Below are 26,617 nucleotides of genomic sequence, written 5' to 3'. Positions count from 1 at the left end.
AGGCCAGGACACTATGCAATATATGAACATGGTGTGCGAAAACTGCATTAATTCAAAATTTGTCATTAGTATCATAAGTATTGAATCATAATGCAAAGCAAGTACAATTGGGTCTTTCTTCAGTCTGTGTTAGTGATTTTTGCTTTAGTAAGTCCATACTTTTTCCCTTTTTTCCCCTTTAAACAGGTTACTTTTTTTCTAAGAACAAGTAAAAGAGTAGTACATTTAAGTTTTGGTGTTTCATGGAATTTAAGTTTAGTTGAAACTTTTGAAAGTATTTTTAATACTTTTTCGTTTCTCTGAGCATCCCCATGTGGTGGAATTTTCTTTGAGTGCTAAAACAGATGCAATAAAATATTTGACAAAAAGTTTGAGTACTGAGTATTAGTGTTTTACTCTAATTGTTCATGAAAAAAAGAATCATTTGTCAATTTTGTTTTTGTTGTTGAGTATGCTCCTTAACGCAGTAAAATGGAATAGAATGGTCAGAAATTTCATGCTGCTGGTATTGATACTGAGTCATAGAAAAGTACAGCACAGAAAAAGGCTCTTTGGCCATCAAGTCTATGCCAAACCATTTAAACTGCCTTGTTCCATTGACATACCCGTGCCATAGCTGTCCATATCCCTCCCATCCATGGACCTATCCAGACTTTTCTTAAATGTTGAAATAGAGCTTGCATGTACCACTTGCGCTGGCAGCTTATTCTACACTCTCATGACCCTCTACTCTCTGAGTGAAGAAGTTTCTCCTCATGTTCCCCTTAAACATTTCACCTTTTACCCTTAACCCATGACATCTAATTGTAGTTGTACCCAACCTCAGTGGAAAAAGACTGCTTGCATTTACTGTATCTCTACCCCTCATAGTTTTGTATACCTCTATATAACCTTCCCTCAATCTTCTACATTCTAAGGAATAAAGTCTAAACTATTCAATCTTTCCTTGTAACTGAGGTTCTCCAGTCCTGGCAACATCCTTGTAGATTTTCTCTATACTCTTTCAACTTTATTTACATCTTTCTTGCAGGTAGGTGACCAAAACTGCGCACAATACTGCAAATTTGTCCTCACCAATGTCTAATGCAACCTCAACATAACATCTCATCTCTAGTACTCACACTTGGATTTATGAAGGCCAGTGTACCAAAAGTTTTCTTTACAATCCTATCTATCTGTGCTGCCACTTTCAGTCGATTATGGACCTACATTCCCAGATCCCTTTGTTCTACCACACCTCTCAGTGCCCTGCCACTTATTGTGTAAGACCTACCCTCGTTAGTCCTACTGAAGTGCAAGGTATTGCACTTGTCTGCATTAAATTCCACTTGCCATTTTCCTAGCTGGTCCAAATCCCACTGCATGTTCTAATTGTCTTCCTCACTGTCCACTACACACTGACTTTGTATCATCTGCAAATTTGCTGATCCAGTTAACCACATTATCATCCAGATTGTTGATATAGATGTCAAACAACAATGGACTCAGCACCAATCCCATCGGCATTCCACTAGCCTATAGTCAGAAAGGCAGCCATCTACTACCACTCTCTGGCTTCTCCCACAGAGCCAATGTCTAATCCAGTTTACTATCTCATCCTGAATGCCAAGTGACAGAACCTTCTTGACCATCCTCCCAGGTGGGCTGTTGTCAAATGCCTTACTAAAGTCCATGTAGACAACATCTACTATAGCTTTCTCGGTAACTTCCTCAAATCTCTATTAGATTGGATCGACATGACTTACCACGCACCAAGTCATGCTATCTTGAATCAGTCCCTGTCTATCTAAATGCTTATACATCCAGTCCCTTAGAACACATTCCAATAACTTTACCACTACTGATGTCAGGCTCACTGGCTTATAATTTCTTGGCTTATTCTTAGATCCTTTCCTAAACAGCAGAACAACATTGGCTATTGTCCAGTCTTCCAATACCTCACCTGTCACTAATGGTGATTTAAATATCTCTGCCAGAGCCCATGCAATTTTTGCACCTGCCTCCCATTTAAACCAAGGAAACACCTTGTCAGACCATTGGGCTTAATCCACCTAATTTGCCTCAAGATTGCTAACATTCTTCCTCTAGTCTGTATAGGGTTCATGACCTCACTGTCACTTTGCCTCACTTCTAAGGACTCTGTGTCCATCTCCTGAGTAAATACAGAAGCAAAAAATCCATTTAAGGTCTCTCCCTTTTCTTTTGGCTCCACCATAGACCATAGATTTAGGAGCAGGAGTAGGCCATTCGGTCCATCGAGTCTGCTCCGCCATTCAATCATGGACTGATCCATTCATCCCCACTCCCCTGCTTTTACCCCATACCCTTTGATGCCCTGGCTATGGATTACCATTCTGATCTTCCAGAGGACCAATTTGTCCCTTGCATTTCTTTTGCTCTTAACATATCTGTGGAATCCCTTTAGGATTCTCCTTCACCTTTCCTGCTAGGGCAACCTCGTGCCTTCTTTTAGCCCTCCTGATTTCTTTCTTTAAGTTGTTCCCTTACCTTTCTTATCTCAATAGGTACCTCATTTGTTCCTACCTGTCTACACCTACTATGTACCTCCTTTTTTTTCTTAACCAGGGTCTTAACATCTCTTGAAAATCAAAGTTATCTAAACATGTTATCTTTACCTTTATTCTCACAACAGAAGACTCCATTAAGCTGTTTGAAGTGTATGGCTGGGCTGAAGAACTATGCACTGTAACTCTGACTCTTAAGTGGTAATTGTGCCAAAGACGACCATCATCCAGAAAATAGTTAACTATTGCATGTCATACCTATCTACAGCTTCCTCAAAAGCAAACTTTTTTTGTCCGGTGTACTTCATTGAAACTATTAAGCATCAATCATTTCTGTTGTTTCAGGGTCTTTATTCACTTTGAAGGTGCAGGTAAACAATGTGGTCACTCGACATTACCTGGACAAGGCCACTGTTGATGTCTTTGTTAACTTCACTAAGACTAACTCTGCCCTTACCGAGGAGGATGGAGGAGTGGTTTTCAAAGTACCTTACACGCTGGGCCTCACTCTGACTGTCACGGCACGCAAAGGAGGTTACCTGCTGGCATCTTTGCCCTGGAAAACCCAAAGAGTGCCAGGTAAACACTCAATTATAATTGTCTCCAGTGTTCTTTCCTCTTTTCTAGGTTCTGCTGCACCCAAAATCTTCTGGAACTGAATGGTGAGCAGACAACTATAGCCAGCCCTCCAGGCATTCCTCAGTTGACTTCCCCATCTGATCCATCTGTGCTGTCTATACTGCAGTTGTAAAATGCCCCGCCACCTGTAGAGGTTTTGGATGTCTGTAGACGGACATGAAAGGTGCTATATAAATGACAGACTTCTTATTCAAGGCAGCTCAGGTTTGGACCTACAATCAAGAAAAATAATTTCACTAGGTCATACCTTGAAAGGAAAATTCTTATTATTTTGGGGTTGTTTTAGACTGAAATATTTAGGTTTACTTTCAATTGATTTCATTTCAAAAGTGCAAGAAGGAAAATAATACTGTAAACTGCCAAGTGAGGCTTCTGGCTAATTCCAGTTTGCTAATGTGATGGTGTTAGAAATAAACTTGTGCTTTCAAGGTAGTTCATCATTCAAAATAGTTTTGTATGCAGGAACAGAACATGAACTTGTCAGGTACCTCAGCTGCCTCAGTTAAATGTTCTCCCTGTACTGCAGTAGTCATGAGATTGTTCACACTGATTCTGAAGTAATTCAGCGGAATACTATGTGTAATATTGTTTAATGCTTTAAATCACTTTTGGTTGCAACCTCTTTCTGGAACCCTCATCAATTGTTTAATGCTTGGGCTTTTGTTTGAGGACTTCTGTTACTTGCTTCCACATTCGGGTTGTGGAGGAGAAACTCCGCAGAGGACCTTCAGTCAAATAATGTTTAATAAGCAGCTCAGTTAGGAATTTGGAATGAGTCATTGAAACCCTGCATGTTTGCTTTTCCTTGGTTATTCTGCCATGTTTTTTGTTTCTACTCTCCAGTTTTTGCAGCTGTAACACTTTCAATGATTCCACAAAGCCGAGCAAATCTCTGGTTATTTGAAGATACTATCTTAATAACAGGAGGAAAAAATGGTAAGTAGAGTAAGTAACTGCTTGAGCTGTTTGCTATTCCTCAGTGTATTTCCTGACAAACATGATAGTTGGGTTGGTACTACTAAGCTTGTAGGTTTAGGCTTCAGCAGCTAAATATACGTAAAATTATGAAGTATCTTTATTTTCCTGTGTGGACTTTTCTGCATCTAGAAGGCAGCTCTTAATGCCTTGTGTGTTCCTGGGGCTAAGCAGTAACGTGCCTTGGAGTGGCAGGTTCTCCAACAACGTAACTGAATCTAGAGGGTGGACAGGACAAGCCTGGTCTGCAAAGTCCCATCCTCAGCCTTGCTGCTTGTTAAACCTGCCAAACTCAAGATTGTGCAAGTGCTAGAAATATCGAGCAACATGCACAAAATGTTGGTGGAGCTCAGCAAGTCAAGCAGCATCTGGGAGGGGAATAACAGTCCTTGCATGGAAGTCCTTTACTGCTAATAAGTTAGAAACAATTAAGTGTTCCTGAATCTCAGCAAAATCCTTGTCATAGTAATGACAGTTATAATAAATCTCCACTGAACATGTAGATCTGATTTGTATGTACCCCCTTGTGTTTGCTGGCTTTATTCTTTCCCTTAAGAATTCTAAATTTCTTCTTTTCAATGGGGCAGAAACTGAATTTAGCAATAGAAAATAATGGAAAACCCAGGAATGAGTAGTCGTATCCCCTTGAGGTTTGGGTCTTCTTCTTGTGTGTTTGTTCAATTCCTCGAAATGTGTTTGTATCTAACACAGGAGTGGAGTTTGGTTCAGATGATCAATAGAGTTTATTTAAACACTGGAGCAGCCAGTGCTGCAGTTCTAATCGGAACCTCTTGGCTTCATTTAGTAAAAGTGCTGGAAATGATGCAGCTCCCGCTCTACCGGGATCATCCTTGAAGTGGCAGGGCCCAGGCTTGAGAATGAAAAATGAACTGATGTCTGGCTGATTTAAACGCCGAGGCAGATTTAAAAAAATTAGGCTTCAAGGCTGGGGGAGAAGGATGAACCAATGTTCAGTCCACTACTCAGTGAGCTTTGCTCGCCTCAGCATTGAACTGACTTTGTAGCCATCAGCACTTGCCTTAACGCTGAACTGATTCCGTGGCTGTGAACTCACTTTCGGGGACTCTGTGATTCCTGTTCTGTGTATTATTTGTTTACTTGTTTTAACTGTTTGCACAATTTGTTCTTTTCTCGCTCATTGGATGATTGATGGTCCTTGTCATGTGGAGTATTCTGTGGGTTCTATTGTGTTTCTTTGTTTTGTGGCTGCCTGCAAAAAGATGAATCTCAAGGTTGTACAAGGTTCATACTTTGATAATAAATATACTTTGAACTTTGAATTTCCCCTCATCAATTCTCACAGTAGGAGGCAGAGCCCCTTCTTCCCACTGATTCCTGATTACAGCAACTTGCTGTCCATTGAGTCCAATCCTGTGCCCAAATTGCAGAAACTGTTGGATTCAAATACATAAAATTCTTCTTGTGGGGATGAATGGTAGCTGGAATACTGGATATGCTTCCTTGTTCATATTCCATCTGAATTAGAATATACCATTAACAGGCCATCACTTTTGTTATTCTGTTACTCGGCAACCAAGTTGAGCTTGGTCATGGGTTAGTACCCTAACAAAGAATCCTGGCATGTCAGCATTTCATACAAAACCTCCCTCAACTTACATTATCATCATCACCATGACCAAGAGAAAATCACCATGTTTATTTTCTTTATTTTGTCATCCAAGTTATGTATAATTTATGTTAATTTTAGTTACGTCATTTATGTTTGTCATATTCGTAATGTACTGTGGTGCTGCTGCGAAAAGATTTTTTCATAACATTTATACCTGGAGTTACAAAACTAAAGGTGTAAAAAGCTGTTGTCCTCAGCAGTTTCCTGTGTGGATGTGAAACCTGGACCCTATACACAGATGAACAAATAGTCGACGTTTTGGGCCGACACCCTTCATGAGGACTGCAAAGGAAGGGGGCGGTGCTGGATTAGGGTGGCGGGGGGAGGGGAATGAGTATAAACCAGGTGATGGGTGGTACCAGTTGGGTTGGGGAGGAGGAGGTGACAAGTTCTCAGGAAGGATCCGTGCCTGCGATAGCATACCTCAAACAGACTTCGCAGTGGAGCAGCAAATCCAAAACACAAGAGATTCTGCAGATGCTGGAAATCCAGAGCAAAACACATGACAAATGCTGGAGGAATTCAGCAGGTCAGGCTGGATCTGTGGAAAGGAACAGATTGTCGATGTTTTGGGCTGAGGCCCTTCATTAGGACCGAAAAGGAACGGGAAAGATGCCTGAATAAGTTGGAGGGAGGGCAAGGAAGGCTATTTAGAAGATGATGGGTGAAAACAGGTGGGTGGGGGGGTGGTGATAGTTCCAGGAAGGATATGTGGCTGTAGTAGTGAGTCTGGGTGAACACATTAATCTATGGGAACGAATAAACCTCTCTCCCCACCTTATTCTGCCTTCTTCCCTCTTCATTTGCAGTCCTGATGAAGTTTCAGCCCAAAACATCAACTGTTTATTCATTGCCATAGATGCTGCCTGACCTACTGAGTTCCTCCAGCATTTTATGTGTTTTGCTATGGATGTTGAGCATCTGCAGAATCTCTTGTGTTTACCATATACAGAAGACACCTCAAAATGCTGGAGGACTTGCACATGCAAAGTGCAAGGCTGATTCTTGGCACTCGTTGGCAGGACCGAGTCACAGACCTAGAGGTCCTCGACAAGGCTGAAACCACGTGCGTTGAAGCCATGATTGCAAAAACACAACTTTGATGGAGAGGGCATGTCATACATGTGAAGGATACCCAAATCTTCCATACAGCTAATTTATGGCAGGGTTTTGCTGGGCAAGAGAAATTGGACAGGCCCCATAAAAGTTTCAAAGACTGTGTGAAGGCTAATATTGTACATGCTAAACTTGTTTCCAAATGGCTGCAGCAGTGTACGCAAGACAGGAGTGGTTGGCAAGCCTTGGTTACAATCACTGACATCATCATACGCCAAAGCAGAGCTACTCACTGTCGGACGAAGTAGGAAAGCCGTAGAAGTGGCTGCACTGCCAGATTCATGTCCTTGCTACGGATATTAATGTTGCTCACAACTTGGACTGATCGACCACCTAATGCACAGTAAAAGAACTGCACGAGTCTAAATGTCTTCATCGGATGTGATGGACAACCGGCTCATGTATGCCAATGACAATGAACTTGAACTCAGGAGATCTCTACAAAAATGCCCTTTTCAACAAGCATCTGCTGCAGATGTGCTGGGCTCCCTTGGGTCCCATCATCTCAATTACAAAGCTAAGACAAGCTTTGGTGTGGGAAATCACGGCTGTGCTTAGGCCATCCACAGGAGGGCAGTGTACACTATCAGAGGATATAATCTTTTAACACACACACACACACACACACACACACACACACACACACACACACACACACACACACACACAGTGCTGGAGGAACTCAGCAGGCTAGGCAGCACCTGCAGAAAAGAGTACAGTTTCGGGCCAAGACTCTTTGGCAGGACTGGAGAAAAGAAGATGAGGGAGTAGATTTAAAAGGTGGGGGGGGGGGGAGGAGAGAGAAACAAAAGGTGATGGGTGAAACTGGGAGGGAGAGGGTTGAAGTAAATAGCTGGGTGAAAGCTGGCAGCGAAGACATGTTCCCAGGAAGGATGCATGGCTGTAGTAGTGGGTCTGGGTAATCTCATGGTCAAAGAGTCAGAGAGCAGCAGGGATCACCGAGGGGGAGCAGTGAGAGAGGGTTTCACTGAACTCCCATGGAAGGGGAGTTTTAAACTTCCCAGGGTAGGTAGGCATACCTAGAAGAGACTTTGCTGTGTGGTAATCAAATCACAAACAAGGGAGAATCTGCAGATGCTAGAAATCCAAGTAACACACAAAATGCTGGAGGAACTCAGCAGGCCAGGCAAAATCTATGGAAAAAAAGTACAGTCGATGTTTCAGGCCGAGATCCCTTTCTCACTGCTCCCCCTCTGTGATCCCTGCTGCTTTCCAACTCTTCGTCCATGTGATTACCCAGACCTGCTACTACAGGCCTGTATTCATCCCGGGAACATGTCTTCGGCACAGCTTGTACCCAGCCATTTACTTCATCCTTCTCTCTCCTGATTTCACCTATCACCCTGTGATTTTTTTTCTCTCCCCTTGCCCCAACTTTTAAATCTATTCTCATTTTTTTTCTCTCTCCAGCACTGGCGAATGGTCTCGGCCCGAAACATCAACTGTACTTTTTTTCCTTAGATGCTGCCTGGCCTGCTGAGTACCTCAGCATTTTCTATGTGTTGCTTGGATTTCCAGCATCTGTAGATTCTTGTTTGTAATATAATCTTTTACCCTGTTTAATGCATGTAGAGAACGGATTTTTTTACTTAACACTGTTGTTTTAATGTGCTTTTCCTCATAATTTACAGGTATCTCGCAGTCATACTGCAAAGGAGATGTGCCACCCTCAGCAGTGCAAATATGCATGAGATCATCGAAGGAGACTGGGGGAGGAGTGGGAAATGTATTAACAGTGAGGTCATCAAGTGAAACCCATCCACGTCTCATTAACATTTTCAGTGCGTGTGTGAACTCGAGGTGTAATTGGAATCTGAAATAGCTGAAAGCAGCAGTGCCTGCGCCTTAACAGATGGTGTTGTTACTGGTCTAATATTTTCGTTGTGTCACCAAGTAATCAAATGATGTGGCCAGCAGATACCACCAAATGCTGTTAACTTAGTAAATGAGCCATCTCCAAAGGGATCCTGTCCCAAAGACATCTCTTCCTCCCCGCCCCAGCCCCCAACTCCACTTTCCGCAGGGATCACTGCCACTGTGGTTCCTTTGTCCGTTCATCCCTCCCCACTAATCTCCCTCCGGGCACTTATCTGTACAAGCAGCCAAAATGCTACACCTGCCCATTCACCTTTTCCTATGCCTCCATTCAGGACCCCAAACAGTCCTTCTCTGTGAGGCAACACTTCACCTGCAACACGCACAAAATGCTGGAGGAACTCAGCAGACCAGGCAGCATCTATGGAAAAGAGTACAGTCGATGTTTCGGGCCGAGGACCTGCAAATCTGCTCAAGTTGTCTATTGTGCCCGGTGGTCCCAATGCGGCCTCCTCTACATTGGTGAGGCCTGCCATGTATTGGAGGACTGCTTCGTTGAGCACCTCCCTTCCATCTGCCAATATCAGAATTTAACAGTGGCCAATCATTTAAATCTGTTTCCCATTCCTGTTTCAACATGTTGGTCCATGGCCTGCTCAGGGTGGAGGAGCAACACCTTATATTCCATCTGGGTAGCTCCAACCTGATGTCATGAATATTCATATCTACTTCTAGTTTTTAAAAAATTGCTCCACCCTCCCCTCTTCTTCTATTCCCCACTCTGGCATCTTACCTCTTCTTACCTGCCTATCACTACCTCTTTCCCCTTCCCCTACGGTCCCCTCTCCTATCAGATTCCTTCCTCTCCAGCCCTTTACCTTTCCTACCCCCTTGGCTTCAGGTATCACCTTCTAGCTAGTCTTCCTTCCTCTCCCACCCACCTTTTTACTCTGGCATCTTCCTCCTTCCTTTCCAGTACTGAAGAAGGGTCTTAACCTGAAACGTCAATTCTTTATTCATTCCCATAGATGCAGCCTGACCTGCTGAGTACCTCCAGCATTTGTTTTGTATGTGTGTTGCTCTGGGTTTCCAGAATCTGCAGAATTTATTGTGTTTAAAGTGACCATAAAGCTGTCTCACAACCCTTATCTTTGTGAATGATGGTAATGTGGCCCCACTCTTGTTGCTTTATTAATGAACAGAACATAGTCTTATTCTCTTTATTTGAAGTTCAAAGAAGTAAATCCACACTATTAGCAAGATTTCTCTCATCCTGTCTACAGACCCTTTCCTCAGCCATGTCTGTTCCTGGGGAGAAACCCAAAAGGCAAAGGCCAATAATGGAGGGAGGGCAGTGGAGAGGCGGGGGGGGGGGGGGGTGGAATTGGTGGAGAATCGTGAAAAATTTCTCTCCCAGTGTAATCAACACTAATCACCATTCCAAGAGATTGCATTGAGCAGAGTGAATGATATTGTTCACAGGCATAGAAAGGTAGAAACCTAATGTGGACAAATGGATTGATCTCGACAGGCAAAATACAGTGACACTTTATTAGGTATACCTGTACACCTGCTCGTGGAATGATTACTCGTGTCTCACGCAGTGATTTGAGTATCTCAGAAACTGCTGCTCTCCTGGGATTTTCACACGCAGCAATCTCTAGAGTTTACAGAGAATGGTGTGAAAAACAGAAAAAGAAATATCCAGTGTGTGGCAGTTCTGTTGGTGAAAATGACTCACAGGAGAATCAGCTGGTTCAAGCTGATTGGAAGGCAACAGTAACTCCAGTAACTTGTAACAGTGATGTGTAGAAGAGCATCTGTGAATGCACAAAATATCAAACCTTTAGATGGATGGGCTACAGCATCAGAAGACCATTGAAATACACTCAGTGGCCACTTTATAAGGTACAGGAGTTACTTAGTGGAGTGATGATTGAGTATAGACAGAATAGACATGGTGGCTGAAGGTCTTTGTGACTCTGTTTCCTGTGAACTTGTTGTGGGATCTGAGTGTCATTTCCTCCAGTCTAATATTCGGGGGTCCCAACAAGATAAGCAGCCTTGTGTGGCTTTCCTGATATTATAGGAAAGATATTAGCATGGATAGGAGATTGGCTGACTGCTCGGAGGCAAAGATTCAGAATAAAGGCGTCCTTTTTGATTGGCTGTCAGTGACCAGTGGTGTTCATCAGGGTCCATATTGGAACTGTTTCTTTTCATGTTATGTGTCAATGATTTGGATGAGAGAATTGATGGTTTTGTGGACGACACAAAGATAGGTGGAGGGGCCTATCTTGATTAGTCAGGGTGTCAAAGGTTAGAGGGAGAAGGCAGGAGTATGGGGTAGAGAAGGATAGTAAATCTACCATGATGGAATGGTGGAGCAGACATGATGAGCCAAATGGTCTAATTCTGCTTATACGCCTTATGGTCTCTTAAAACTTACACAGTAGTTCAAGTTTGATAGATGAACAGCACCAGATCCATCAGTAAAACACAGCATGATCTAGCCCAGGTCTTAAATTGTAGGCTGTATTATAGATGAGGCTTGTGCATTTACAAGAAGTGAACAAATCGCTACGAACACGATCTTGCTGTTTGCAGGAAAGAGGCCTGTTAATTTGTTCCTTCCCTTGTAACATTACGTATTATTTTCTATGTAAACAAAATTCAAAGTTCAAAAATTCATTTATTATCGAAGGATATATACTGTATACAACCTTGAGATTTGTCTCCTTAAATGCAGCTACTAAACAGAGAAACCTAATAGAACCCAAAAAAAAACCATTAAACACCCAAACACCCAATGTGCAGGGAAAAAAATGGTGCAAACAATAAAAGTAATTAAATAACATTCAGAATTGAAGTTCATGAAAGTGAGTCCACTGTCATGAAGCCAATCACAGCTGATCCAGGAGCCCATTAATTGCAGGCCACAGAGATGAGTAAATCTTGTGAGGAGCAAGCTGAACACTGGCCCATCCATCGCCTTCGGCTCTGATACCCTGACGTTTTCAACCTGGCAAGGCTCTTAAGTTGGTCAAACTTCAGCTTGTTCCTTGCCCTTGGACCGGGGCACTGCTGTTCCGATTTACTCTCGATCCCGGGACCTTGCTGCCTCAATTTGGGCCTTACCTGACCTTTCCAATCTGGTCCGGTGCCTAAATTGGTCAAACCATAGCTTGTTCCTCTCGGGCTTGGGCACCACTGCCTCGACTCTGCTGTTTCAAATCACCACCAAGCTGCTCCAGAAATAGCTAAACATTGGCTCGTTTCTCACTGTTGAGTCCGGGCCTTGCCACCTCAATACAGCCTGTACATGCCACACTGCAACCGCCTTGCACCTTCGAGACTTCAGCTCACCCTGCTAAAATGCCAGCTCATACAGGCGGTTCAAAAGCTCAGCTCCAAAAAGAAAGTTACAGGCTATTGATTGCGGTGATCGTTTTTGAGAAAAAAATGTGATTTATAAAGTAGTTGGTAGTTTTGTTTGCTACCGGCAGTGGCATCTTAAAGAGTGGTACTAGTTAGCCAATTCTGTACGTTAGCCAATTCTGTACTAGAGAACTATTGTGTTGTTATTAGTTGGATCCTTAAGTTTTCTTTTCTGTCCTTCCTAATCAAAGATGTTGTGATTTATTTTAGATGACGGATCATATCCTAGTGTCCAGTTCTCAAAGGGATTACTGAAACTACCGAAGAACACATACGTTTCTAATCTAACAGCCTATCTCACAGCTCCACAGCTTCCCTGGCGAGCAGACAACTTTATCCATACAATGGGGACCTTAATGAACAAATCAAGTAAAGCCTTAATCATTTCTTCGGAACACAGCTTTCTCACCTTGTCATTCTAGATTTAATTGTGATGTTATTTCTATAATAGCTCGGATATCTTGTTACATCTGGTAATCCTCAGGACTGGAGTAGGACAGGTTGTCTTCATGGTTTGCTTCTCTATCTTCACACATTGAGAGAAAATGTGCTGCTATTCTTTCCTTGCAATGAACAGAGGTTATTGGTATGTGATACTGGATGCAGGATTGGCACATATTTGAAGCAGGAAGTTTAAAGAAGCTTCCTAAAACTAAAACATTTTATAGGGTCATTTCTGTAGTCCGTCTTCCTAAAGAGAAATGTCAAATATAGAATGACTCAGTCAAGAAAAGGAGCTAACAATGTGCAAAACTGCTCAATTTTTACCATGTATTTCCCACTGCTGAACCACTTTCTGTGATAATTTTGCACTCTTTAAAATGGCTGGAATGTGGAGTTCACATGATAAGCTTATCACTGCAAATAGAGTCACTGTGAGTGAATTGGACTTTCTTTGTGTTTGTTTTCCACTCAAATTTATCAACCTAAGGATCTCATCCTTTTTTTCATAATTCATATATTGTGTTGAGTTTTTTCAATTTTTTTTTTGTTTGCTCTTCTACTTATTCCTGTGAAGAACGGATTAAGTTGCTTTTCCTGATGGATGTTCCTCTCCCTTTCTCTGGAACCAGATCATGTAAAACCCCACAGTAACTTCAAAAATAAGTGGCCAAATAATTAGTTTTATTGATACTGGCTGAGGGATATGTCTTGGCCAGACATCAGAATAAATAAACCTGTTCATTAGTTAGCTCTATAGATTTTCTTTAGCTTCCACCAGAGTGGGTAGATGAGATTTTAGTCTGATGTCCTTTATGAAAGCCAGCATGCCTGCAGTGTAATGTTCTGTTGGTACTACACAAAACTCTTGGCTAATTTATAATTTAAGTGTTATTAGTGGGAATTCAGCTACTAACTTTAGATTTGGAGATGTGATCCAGCTTTAACATTTTAATCTTTGCATTAACTTAATGGCCTTTCATTAATCATTACATTAGAAAGTAATTGAGACCAAAATTGATCAATTTAAAAGGGTTTGTCAAGAGATTCTGGATCTCCACAATAATTCCAACAAATCTGCATCTCTTTTTCAGATACTTGAAACAAATATAATTGCATAATTAAATAATCTGGTGAGAAAATGAATTATGTTAAGAATTTTATCAGGACAACTATTTATCAATTGTGGCAAACAAATGGGTTGTTGCTATGATTCTGTGGTCATTGTGGATATCCTTTGTAGAATGATAAATACACATGCTCTGAAGAGGCTTGTAAACAAAGGCTTATTAGACTGACACCAGGCCTGTGCAGAAAGATTAAAGCAGGTGGTCCTGGGCTCTAGAAAAGAAGAATGAGCATGACCTGATAGAAGGCTTTGAGAGAGTTATTGTGGAAAAGGCATTTTCACTTGTTGTCAAGGGCAGAACACAAGTAGTGCAAAAATGGAAATAGAAAGTAGTGAAATAGTGTTCATGGGTTCAATGTCCATTCAGAAATCTGGTGGCAGGCGGAAAGACGCTGTTCCTAAATCGTTGAGTGTGTGCTTTTCTGCCCCTCCCTGATGGTAACAATGAGAACAAGGCATGACCCGGGTGATGGGGGTCCGTAATGATGGACAACGCTGTTTTTGAGGCATCGCTCCTTGAAGAGTCCTGGATACTACGGAGGCTGATGCTCATGACCGAGCTGAGTACGGTTACAACTGTGCAGCTAACTTCAATCCTGTGCAGTAGCCCCTCCTCCCATACCAGACGGTGATGCAGCCAGTTAGAATGCTCTGCACAGTACATCCGTAGAAATTTTCCAGTGTTTTTGGAGACATACCAAATCTTCTCAAACTCCTAATGAAATATAGCCGCTGTCGTGCCTTCTTTGTTGGGTACAGGTTAGATACTCCAAGAGATTGACAACCGGGAACTTGAAATTGCTCACCCTTTCCACTTCGGATCCATCTATGAGGACCAGTGTGTGTTCCCTCATCCTCCGCTTTCTGAAGTCCACTTCAGGTCTTTGGTCTTACTGATATTGAGTGCAAGGTTGTGGCTACAACACCTCTCAACTAACTGGTCACTGATAAGTCCAGCAGGCAATTCCTTATTTGAAGTGTAAATAGAGTATAGAAGTGGGGGGAGCAAATAGAATATCTAAAGGAGAATCAGGTAAGGACCTGAGTGGAAAAGGATTAATGGCGCATGTTGATGAGCTTGGTTAAAAATAGTAGGTTGAGACATAGACAAAATGGCTTTACCTATGCTGTAATTTATTTGCTTTGGAGACTTGGCAGAGGTTGTTCATTCATTAAAACTGAAATATTTTGGACTCAAATACAATGTAAAATTCAGTTTTCCCACAAGAAACTGCAGAAAACAAATTAACAAATTCAGGGCATCATGAAATTCTCCTTCTGTATACAGATAGTTATAAATTAATCATTCATGTAATAATGCGTCTGACTGGTTTGATTATCTTTGTAATATTTCGGACAATTCCCTGTCCCTCCCAATTCCCCCAACTCTCACAAGCTCCTCCACTAGTTTCTTGTGTTACCTGATACACTGCTTTGTGGATATGTATAGATGTTTATGTAACAGGAGACAAGTTCTGCATTATCTATATGGCATCTCCACTTCTTGGGGGTTTTGGGAATAAATATATTGATATCTGTCTTTAAATGATGAACTCACATGTTGCAGATTGTACAAATGTCATTTCATGTTGTTGTGGATGTGTTTCAATTTTTATTTGTAATGATGTATTTAACAAAAGAAATGTCTTTACAGGGCTGAAGAGCATCAAACTGACGCCACTGGCTGCCATTAATGTTGAATTGTTTGCTGCTGGGAAGTACGTAAAGGTGGCGGGATCCATCCACATTACGTTACCCCTTGGACCAACTGATCTGGTGACGCATGCAGAAACTCTTCGAGCCTGGACGTTTGACCTGAAAATTGGTACACGAACAAGTTTCATTTGTTGTCCTGATTATCTTAGATGAATATGGGGGCAAATACCTTATTGATACAGTGACACTTGAATTGGCTTGTTAAAATGCAGAGGATTTCATACAATAGGAAGGAGAGAAGCTTTGGTGGTGCTATATTTCTATAGTCCCCATGATTTGAAAGGATACCATTCATTTTAGTTTGGTAAATCTAAATGAGAAAATCCATTATGTCATTGAACCTCATGAGGCTATTGCCCATTGGTCTACCCTCCATTCTACGCCCACTCTAAAACTAAATTGGTCTTAAAATGACCAAGGGCTTGGATTTGGCCCTTGTGTATTCATCATTTTCATTGTGTAAAACTAAGAACAACTTAGAGATTTCCTTACTTGGAGTAACTCATTGTGTAAATTCCTATAGTTTCTGTCTGATTCAGCATTTAGAAACCATAACCATAGAAACTACAGCACAGAAACAGGCCTTTTGGCCCTTCTTGGCTGTGCCAAACCATTTTCTGCCTAGTCCCACTGACCTGCACACGGACCATATCCCTCCATACACCTCCCATTTATTCTTAAATGTTAAAAAAGAACCCACATTTACCACCTCGTCTGGCAGCTCATTCCATACTCCCACCACTCTCTGTGTGAAGAAGCCCCCCCTAATGTTCCCTTCAAACTTTTCCCCCCTCACCCTTAACCCATGTCCTCTGGTTTTTTTCTCTCCTTGCCTCAGTGGAAAAAGCCTGCTTGCATTCACTCTATCTGTACCCATCATAATTTTATATACCTCTATTAAATCTCCCCTCATTCTTCTACGCTCCAGGGAATAAAGTCTTAACCTATTCAACCTTTCTCTGTAACTGAGTTTCTCAAGTCCCGGCAACGTCCTTGTAAACCTTCTCTGCACTCTTTCAACCTTATTTATATCCTTCCTGTAATTTGGTGACTAAAACTGAACACAATACTCCAGATTCAGCCTCACCAATGCCTTATACAACCTCATCTTGCCTCCTCTGCCATTTTGAAGCTTTCTTCTTTGCAATCATTTTCTGTGAAATTTACGTGCAATAAACTACAATTACTGCTTAATAATCACTCTGTGCCACAGAAGTAATAATTTCATGTATACTGATTTTAATCACTTCGGAAGCTTCTACTTTGTTGGGTGTAAATTCTTGTCTTTTATGTCTGTAAAATGCTGGAACTTGTTCATTCTGGTTTTCAGTCCACGAGGATTCTTAAATATTATTACTCAGCAAGTTTGATAACACGATGCCTGTGCAACATTAGCCATCTCTGGAACTGATTCCTGATGCGCGACCAATATCAGAACGGGGAAGTTCATGTAACTAGAGATTGCTGTATCTTTCTGGCCCACTTGTCATGCTTACTATGCTAATAACTGCAAAATCCAGGGGAAGATATTTTCTTCCCCCATGCCCATGATAACTGTGTTACATTTAGCCCATGTGCTGACTCCCAGCAGAGCAGATCATCAGACCAATTCTGTCTGAATCCCTACAACCCATTCTTTCCAGAATACCCATTATTTAACCCTCTTTTGCCACTCATGTAAAATAGATGTAATGTATATAGCATCCAATTAACCTCCCATAATGTCTGTGCGATACAGGAGCAAATCAGGGCATCTAGGGAAAGCCACGCAGTTACACACTCCGGATAGACAGCACTCGAGGCTAGGTCCTTGGAGATGTGAAGCAGCTTCGTAACTGCACGACCACCTATTTTACTAAAGAGGAGCATCAATAAATTTTTTTTAAAGAATTTTAAGATTTTTTTCTCTCTATGATATTGGTTACTTTATTGCAGCACCTTAAATTTAATTTGCCTTTGATAAATGCCTATCTCCTAAATATTCTTTCATCAAAGGTGCCTGGGTAAACCGAGGACGCGGAACGGTTAGGAGAGAAGGTGACCAGCTTGTCTGGACCTACGTAGCCCCTCATTTGGGTCACTGGATAGCTGCCCCTTTACCATTAACCACAGGTGAATGAGTACATTTTGCATTTATTTTTTCCATCTTCCTGCTGAATTCTACCTGTTGGTTTTAGCTTTGGTATTTTACTGGGAGTATAAAAGTTGTAGTGATTGGACTGGGACATTGTTTGGGTAATTCACTTGATTCTGCACTTTGGTACAAGGGGACTTTATTTCTATGTGTATTGTTTTATTTGTGGACCATTCATTGTCGTATTATCATGATAATTATCTTCTTATCCATGGGTGCTGGATGCATGCAGACCAACAAAAACACTGTCATTTTTCTTGACTGACGATTGAATTAGCTTCATTAAAGCACGAGAGACACTTGAGATCAGTGGTAGTTACAGGTTAATTATTCATAATTATAGAATTAAATGTGCAGATTCCATTTGATAATACTCCTGCGAAAGCATGTTGGTGCATTTGGAATGATTACATTTTGCTCAGCTGTTTTCGGTATGTTTAAAGATGCTCAGCTGATTTTATTTTCTTTTCGAAGGAGACGTTAACCTTGTCTGACAGTATCAACAGCATTTTACTCCTATTCGGTCTAAGCTGCCATCACACAGCTTATTGCGTTACAGTAATTGCATTGTCACAGACAACTAGTTCTTGTTTATAATTTTATGCTGATCACCGAGGTGTTCAAATTGAGTTTTATATTCTCATGACTGAAAAATTAAAGTAGTCAGTTGAGATGCAAAGTTTGTGACAACTTGGATACACAAGGGCATTCAGCATAGAAACAGACATTTCAGTCCTTCCAAGTCCATGCCAACTATAATTTATTCATTTGTACTAACCCCATGTTATCCTTTTTTAAAATTCTCCTGATGTTTTTATCATAACCACCCCCACCCTGCCTGATTCTTCAAGTTATCATGATTCTTGATTACTCAAGAGGCAACTTGCAGTGTCACATAACCTACCAGCCCACCATCCTCAGGGTATGGAGGGAAACCAGGGCACTCAAAGGAAACCAATGCAGTCATGGGGAATATGCAGGTCCCACACAAACAGCATTAAAGGTCAGGCTTCAACCAGGGTCACTGGAGCTGAGGCAGCAGCTGTGCTTCTTATGAAAATGTAGATTATTTTTAATTTCCCCCCTTTATTGTTTTTCTATTTCACCTGAAACAGTCAGATCTTATTTTGATCTCCCTCTAACTATGCTGGTAGGGAACAAATTTCCATGTAATCAGCAGTAGTGAATAGACAGGGCAATTTCTCACTTATCATTCCGTTTGTCTTGCCTTCCTGTAGATGTGCAGACGGGTTAACAGAGATAACCTCCCAACATTGTTGATTCATTATAAACACTGATTTTAACTAAGACCATAAGATATAGGAGCAGAATTAGGCCATTTGGCCCATTGTGTCTGCTCCACTCTTTCATCATGGCTGATCCAATTTTCCTCTCAGCCCCAATCTCCTGCCTGCCCCCTTCACCATATCCCTTCGTGTCCTGACCAATCAAGAATGTATCAACCTCTGCCTTAAATATTCATAAGGACTTGGCCTCCACAGCTGCCTGTGGCAACAAATTGCACAGATTCACCACTCGCTGGCTAAAGAAATTCCTCCTCATCTCTGTTCTAAAAGGCCATCCGTCTATTCTGAGGCTATATCCTCTAGTCCTGGTCATTCCCACCGTTGGAAACATCCTCTCTACATCCATTCTATCAAGGCCTTTCACCATTTGATAGGTTTCAATTAGGTTACCCCTTGTTCTTCTGAATTCCAGTGAATACAGGCCCAGAGCCATCAAATGCTCTTTATTTGAGAAGCCATTTAATCTTGGAATCATTTTCATTAACATCTTTTGAACCCTCTCCAATTTCAGCACATTCATTCTAGGATAAGGGGCCTAAAACTGCTCACAATACTCCAAGTGAGGCTCACCAATGCTTTAGAAACATAGAAAAAATACAACACAATGCAGGCCCTTTGGCCCACAAAGCTGTGCCAAACATTTCCCTACCTTAGAACTACCTCGGCTTTACCCATAGCCCTCTATTTTTCTAAGCTCCATGTAGCCATCCAGGAGTCTGTTAAAGACCCTATCGTTTCCGCCTCCACCACCGCTGCCGGTCGCCCATTCCACGGACTCACCACTCTCTGCGTTTCTAAAAAAAACACACAAACAAACAAACATCTCCTCTATACCTACTTCCAAACACCTTAAAACTATGCCCTCTCATGCTAGCCAATTCAGTCCTGAGTTAAAGCCTCTGACTATCCACACGATCAATGCCTCTTATTATCTTGTACACCTCTATCAAGTCACCTCTCATCCTCCATCACTCCAAGGAGAAAAGGCGGAGTTCATTCAACCTATTCTCATAAGGCATGATCCCCAGTCCAGGCAACATCCTTGTAAATCTCCTCTACACCCTTTCTATAGATTACACATCCTTACTGTAGTGAGGTGACCAGAACTGAGCACAGTACTCCAAGTAGGGTCTGACCAGGGTCCTTTACAGAGCCTCAACATTACATCCTTGCTTTTATATTTATGTCCTCTTGAAATGAATGCTAACATCACATTTGACTTCCTCACACAGACTCAACCTGCAAATTAACCTTTAGGGAATCCTGCACAAGGACTCCCACATCCCTTTGCACTTCAATTTTTTGTGTTTTCTTTCTATTTAGAAAGTGGTCAACCCTCTCATTTCTTCTACCAAAGTGCACACTTCCTGACACTGTATAAGTGGATCATCCTGCAGTAAATTTTCATAACTCTTATTCATTCTAAATGTCAATAAATAAGGACCAATGTAATTTGTTGGTAGGTTAATTTCTCCCACTTTGAGACTGTCCAGTGATTTCAGTTTCACATGAGTCATGTTATCAATCAGAATGGGTTAAACATTGATTATTGTTATTTCGAAAATTTCTTTACAACAGCACGTATATTTATATAACACTTTTAACTGAGTAAATCGATCTTTAAGGTAATGTTATCAAATAAGATTTGGCATCCTGTACGCAAGGTGGAATAAGGACAAAAACGCAAAAACGTAGTAAGGGGACTGGGGAAAAAGTTCTATTCAAAAAGTTCAAAGGAACATCTAAACAAGCCTGATGCATTTTGGAAACAAGTCCTGTGGACTGATGAAGTTAAAATAGAACTTATTGGCCGCAATGAGCAAAGGTATGTTTAGAGAAAAAAGGGCGCAGAATTTCATGAAAAGAACACCTCTCCAACTGTTAAGCACGGGGGTGGATCGATCATGCTTTGGGCTTGTGTTGCAGCCAGTGGCACGGGGAACATTTCATTGGTAGAGGGAAGAATGAATTCAATTAAATACCAGCAAATTCTGGAAGCAAATATCACACCATCTGTAAAAAAAAAAGCTGAAGATGAAAAGAGGATGGCTTCTACAACAGGTTAATGATCCTAAGCACACCTCAAAATCCACAATGGACTACCTCAAGAGGCGCAAGCTGAAGGTTTTGCCATGGCCCTCACAGTCCCCCGACCTAAACATCATTAAGAATCTCACAGAACTAGAAGCCTTTTTCAAGGAAGAATGGGCGAAAATCCCCCAAACAAGAATTGAAAGTCTCTTAGCTGGCTAGAGAAAGCGTTTACAAGCTGTGATACTTGCCAAAGAGGGTGTTAATAAGTACTAACCATGCAGGGTGCCCAAACTTTTGCTTCAGGCCCTTTTCCTTTTTTGTTATTTTGAACTGTAAAAGATGGAAATAAAAAAGTTTTCTTGCTTAAAATATTAAAGAAATGTGTCATCTTTAACTTTCTGCCTTTTGGAAATCAGTTCATCTTTTACTTGCTTAGCTATTCACAGTAACAGAAATTTTGACCAGGGGTGCCCAAACTTTTGCATACCACTGTATGTTTTCTGCTATGTGTTTGGTACAAACATGTCAAAGTATGGATTTGATACATAAGTGTGCTGATTTTGAATCACAATGGAGAGCACCACAAATATAATGTATTATTAAGACTTTGTTTTCTTTAATCCAGGTACAATTGGTCGTATTGCAAAGGACATAAGCAGCTACCATACAGTGCTACTGGTGGCTATATTAGGAGGCACTGCAGTGATTCTTGCTGGTTTTGTGGTTGTGCTTTTCTGTTTCTGCAGGTAGGTAGTTGGATTTCTCCATAAGTTAATGCCCATGTAGACGTACATATGAGAAAATATATAGAATTACAGTGTAGGAGTCCATATGCCCACTCAGAATTCCCATCATTGGCACATCTCTACTTACAAACGTTTGTATTTCCCAGTAAACTATTTTCCCTTCTGCCCAGAACTTCCCTCAAATCTGACTCACGTCTTCACTGGGGGGGCGGGGGGTGCAATCCACAAAACCCAAAATACTGACTGTCAGCATGTTTTTGAGATGTTGGGAAACATGAGTTATAAGTAGGAAACCCACATACTGTAGTCACAAGCTGAAGGTGCGAGACAGCATCCTAGATCAGGACTGAATCTGGGTCCCTGGAGATCTGAGACAGCAGCACTAACTGCTGCATCAAGGTGTCTTATAATATCGATAAATAATTACTTGTGTGTATTACTATACAACTAAAGTTATTGAGGAAATTTGACACTGATTTTTATCATGAGCAGAACTTTAATACAACTATCTCTTTTACACTGGTAAGAGTAGAGTTGAAGTGTACTGTTCTGGATATCCTGGGAGGCTTTGATCTGTATGGAATTCCAGTTGACATAATGCTTGATTGTCATTTGAAATGAGGGTCCCTTGTTTTACTTTCTATCATTCGTTATTATGCTTAATTTTCCAGAAGAAAATCCTATCTTTTTTTAAAACAAAGATTAGTTCATAGTAACTGGGGCATGTGGCCAAGTGGTTAAGACGTTCATCTAGTGATCTGAAGGTCGCTAGTTCGAGCCTTAGCTGTGGCAACGTGTTTGTGTCCTTGAGCAAGGCACTTAACCACACATTGCTCTAGTGTCTGTGTGAGGAGTGGCGCCCCACACAGACTTCCAACCTGCGCCTTGTAAGGATCTTTGCTTAATAGGTGCCCTAATCAAAATTCTCTGTACCTCAATGAGATGTGAATGATTTCCCACTCGGTTTTGTATATTTATGGTGAGAAAAATCAGCGATCACAGCATAGTATGCATTGAATTGTACAGTATTGATGGTGGGCACTGAGTTGATTATTCTGTTGAGAAGATGTCAACTTAGTCCCCCTTGGCCACTCTTTCTCCATAGACCTGAAAGTTGCCCATGATTAAATTTGTTTCTAACCCTCCAAGACTGGGGAGAATGACATTCCCTGATAATTGAATCATAACATCGTAGAGCACAGATACAGAGCCCTTCAGTTCGCCTTGTCTATGCAGCCTGTTATGCCTGTCATGGCTAATCCCATTTGCCTCCACTAGGTCTGTATCTCTCTGTACCTTTCCTATCCAATTAGCTGTCAAAGTGCCCTTTAAACCGTGTTATTGTATCTACTTCTTTCACCTCATTTTGCGATTTGTTACTGATAACTACCACCCTCTAAGTGTAAAACTTGCCCCTCAGATCTCCTCTGAATTTTGTTTTATACAGAGGACGGTACAGTCATCCGCACAAAAAAACGCAAGTCAAGACTAAAATGGACACCTCAAAGAAAGACCAGACCACATCAACCAACCAAGTGAACTTGGCTCCTGGGACCAAAGAAAGCTCAAGACCCGACGAAAAGCCTGCTGTGCAGCACCCTCCTGCCAACTCCTGTAGTCCACAAAGGGAGACGCCCCAAAAAGAAATGAAGGAATTCTGTAAACAGGTGAATAAATCTACAGAGAGACTAAACAACGAGAGCTGCAAAATCTATGTTGAGAATTTCACTGTCCGATCTCGGAAAAAATGCGGGGACAAAATTTATCAACAGGCAGTCAGCCACCCGGACAATGTCCCCAAGAATGCATTGCAGATGAGACATATAAAAATGCTTGCACGGAGGAAGGAAATGGTCGATGAGCAGTACAAAATGCAGTACACTGTAAATGAAGAAATGTACCAGTTACCTCTTATTTCGAACAAATTATTGCCTATTTATAACCCAGCTGTGGCTATCATGCAAGCCCAAGATCATTATGGTACTCCAGAGCAGGTTTCTAGGTCAGCTACCTTGCCCAGAAACAGGCAGATGGTCTATAGCCCATTGGCTGAGCCACTTACCAAGGACAGTTACACACAGACACTTCCTAAGATGCCTTTACACTCTCAGCAGCAATCAGAGTCCCAGAGACAACAGCAGGTTCTTCAAGTGCAACAGGGCTATGTGAACGCAAAGCAGGTGCTGGATCCCAAGCTCTCTGCCAACTGGGGAAGGTTCAGTAACAACCTGCTGGAGTCTGTGTCTGTTCCTGGCACCCTGAACGAAACAGTAGGAGTGACACCATTTGCCACTGAACTGCAGGGTATCTCCGAGCAGACGTTGCTAGAGTTGACCAAAGGCAAGCCTTCGGCGCACCCTAGAGCGTGGTTTGTATCCCTGGAGGGGAAGCCGATACCGCCGATCAGACATTCCTGTGTGCTCGTTCAGAAACCAAAAAAAGCGCATAGCAACGACACGAGCCTTGATTCAGGTGTTGATATGAACGAGCACCACACCGGTAAGAGGCCAGAAAAGGAAAAGACTTGTGCCAGAGCTGCAGCTGCCTCGAAGAACCTTTACCCAGAAGATGTAGAGCTGAGCGGGAGTGAAAGTGGGACCACAGTATGCACCCCTGAGGACCTCTCCTTCAGGCAAGGCCCGGATATGGGCAGTGGCCAGTTGGGCGAGGTCGAAGAAGAGCAGAGTGACCAGAGTTTACAGGACGAGGAGATCATTGTGACCCCTCCCCACAGACAAGGGCGAATGAGTACTGAAGGCGAGGGGGACAATAGTAAAAAAAGCATTTGGCAAAAGAGAGAGGAGCGACCTCTGATCTCTATAAACTAGTTGAGTTGCTTTACTTCCAGACCTTCACAATGGAACAAAAGCATGTTTTTGGTTCAGTGGTTATGCAGGTTTTTATGCACTCCATTTTATTGTTGATTACAATTCATTGTACTGAATAAACTCTTTGTATGTGTATCTTCTAGATCTTTCATTAACTTGAATATACTGTAAATACACACAGTTATCAAGCACCAAGTATACATAATTTGTGTCCTTTAGACTTTGGCCCCAGAACCTATACATAAATTAATTTAATAAGATTATCTGAACAGCTTCTAGTATATTTTTACAACTAAACCTTTGTGTCTTTTTTCACAAAGCAATTTACCCTGATCTCTCACCTCTGCCACGATGGATTTTAAGTAAGAAAGAAAGCAATTGAATCCTCCTTTGATGTTTGTTAATATCTTGTTGTCAGAAAGTAGTTATGGTTAAGTTTGATTTGGGTCTATAAGGAATAACTTGTGTGGTGCCCACAGGGAAACTGATCTAAGAATTTAATTAAATTCACACTGAAGACAACAGGCTTAATTTAAAACTACATTGATAAAGGGATGTACAATCTTGCCTTCAGGCACTTGTCTTGATTTAAACATGACATTTCATTTCATAACGTATCCCCTTTAAATTTATTTCCAAAGCTTGGTGCAAATATAGTTTCAGATGATTTTATAAGATGTTAAACCATGTACATGTTTCTTTTTAAAGTCTAATCTAAAAAGCACAAATCTTGCAAAATTGCTAATGGTTGTGATACTTTGCATGTGACTTTGGGAGTAGGAATTCACACTGCAATATTTAGAAAACAGAGCAGATGTTTGATGTTGCATTCTGTGAGGCTAAGGCTCATCTATAAATAGAAGAGTTACCTAGCTTACAGTTAAATCTGATAAGGCTAAATACGAAGCACTTTTTTTGAGTCAAGTTAAAATGTAGAAAGCACAATAAAAAGACTAAATCATCACTGAGTTCTAAATCCAGTCATAACAGGTATCTCAATTTTTATTCTGTGACAGAGGTGGGCAGAAAACATTGAAACAAATTGGCTTCAGAGCTTTGACAACAAACCACATCAAAACATAGAGTGTACTTGTTCTATTTTATGTTGATTCCCCAGCCATTTTGTGGCATCTATCTTGTTTCATTTTAATGCCAATTTGCAATTGATGTCTGTTAAGATCTTGAGAAATCACTAGGCATTTTAGGCTGAAGAAAAGCTGCAATTTGAAGTAGTTCTTACTGAAATCTTTGTTTTTAATCTGTACTCATTTGCCACAATCTAGGCAAATCCTGAGTGAAATATACTTTCATTAAATTGTTCAAATAATTCCGCTTATCTTGGCAACTACGTGTTCAAAAGGTTGGTCTCATTATTCTTGGAGCATATCTTGATGAGCTGCTTGAGTTTTCACTTCATTCATGACGATGCAGGAACTAAAGCAAGAGCTTGCTATTTCGTGAGACATTGGGAAGTATTTTATTGTATTATATGTTTTGAAGAAAGTGTTTGCTAATTCCGCGTGGTGTTTAGCATGGTTGCATGTTCATAATTTGTTCATTACCCAAGCCAGTTTTGCCATAAGACTCTTGTATTTTGTGTGATATTTCCAAGGAGTAGTGAATTACATTCGGAATTGTTTTATTGCATTGTTGAAAACCCAATAAAACTGAACTAAGTTTTGTTTACATTGGTGTTTGAGTGAATGCTGCTTCATAGCACCATCAACTGCCCCCTCAATCACTAGTGATTGATAGTGGATGTTGGGATAATTAGTCAGATTGGATTTTGTCCTGCCTGTTGTGGGCTGGACATTCCCAGACAATTTTCCACATTCCCTGGTGGTGTCACTGCTTTGGAACAGCTGAGCTAGAGGTCAATTCTCAAGCACAGCTTGTCATCACTGTAACTGGGTTACTGTCCAGTTCCATGACCTTAACTACATCCAGTGTGTTCATCATTTTCTTGCTATTGCATGGGTAAAAATGGCAGCTGAACTTCAGTGATAATGAGGGAGAGAAAGCCAAGATGGATTGTCCATGTTGCTCTTCTGGCTGCAGATGGCTGCAAATGCTTTGCAATTTCTGGCATTCAACTTTTGGGC

At 41.3% G+C, this 26,617-nt stretch overlaps 1 protein-coding gene across 2 annotated transcripts in view; it reads left to right on the top strand.

The window, feature by feature from the left end:
- fam171b (family with sequence similarity 171 member B) overlaps positions 1 to 26,365 on the top strand; it is a 54,372-nt gene extending 28,007 nt beyond the window's left edge. For both annotated transcript variants that reach the window (XM_063052027.1, XM_063052026.1), the window contains exons 2-8: positions 2,871 to 3,104; positions 4,008 to 4,100; positions 12,391 to 12,549; positions 15,405 to 15,575; positions 17,462 to 17,578; positions 21,567 to 21,687; positions 23,135 to 26,365. In XM_063052027.1, coding sequence (XP_062908097.1) covers positions 2,871 to 3,104; positions 4,008 to 4,100; positions 12,391 to 12,549; positions 15,405 to 15,575; positions 17,462 to 17,578; positions 21,567 to 21,687; positions 23,135 to 24,515 — 2,276 coding nt within the window. In that variant the 3' untranslated portion in view covers positions 24,516 to 26,365. The remainder of the gene's footprint in view (positions 1 to 2,870; positions 3,105 to 4,007; positions 4,101 to 12,390; positions 12,550 to 15,404; positions 15,576 to 17,461; positions 17,579 to 21,566; positions 21,688 to 23,134) is intronic.
- Positions 26,366 to 26,617: the final 252 nt, after the last annotated feature.

Source organism: Mobula hypostoma, chromosome 6, assembly GCF_963921235.1.
Source record: "Mobula hypostoma chromosome 6, sMobHyp1.1, whole genome shotgun sequence".
NCBI lineage: Eukaryota > Metazoa > Chordata > Chondrichthyes > Myliobatiformes > Myliobatidae > Mobula > Mobula hypostoma.
The sequence above is the reverse complement of the archived record's forward strand: the minus strand, read 5'-3'. Positions and strand labels throughout refer to the sequence as shown.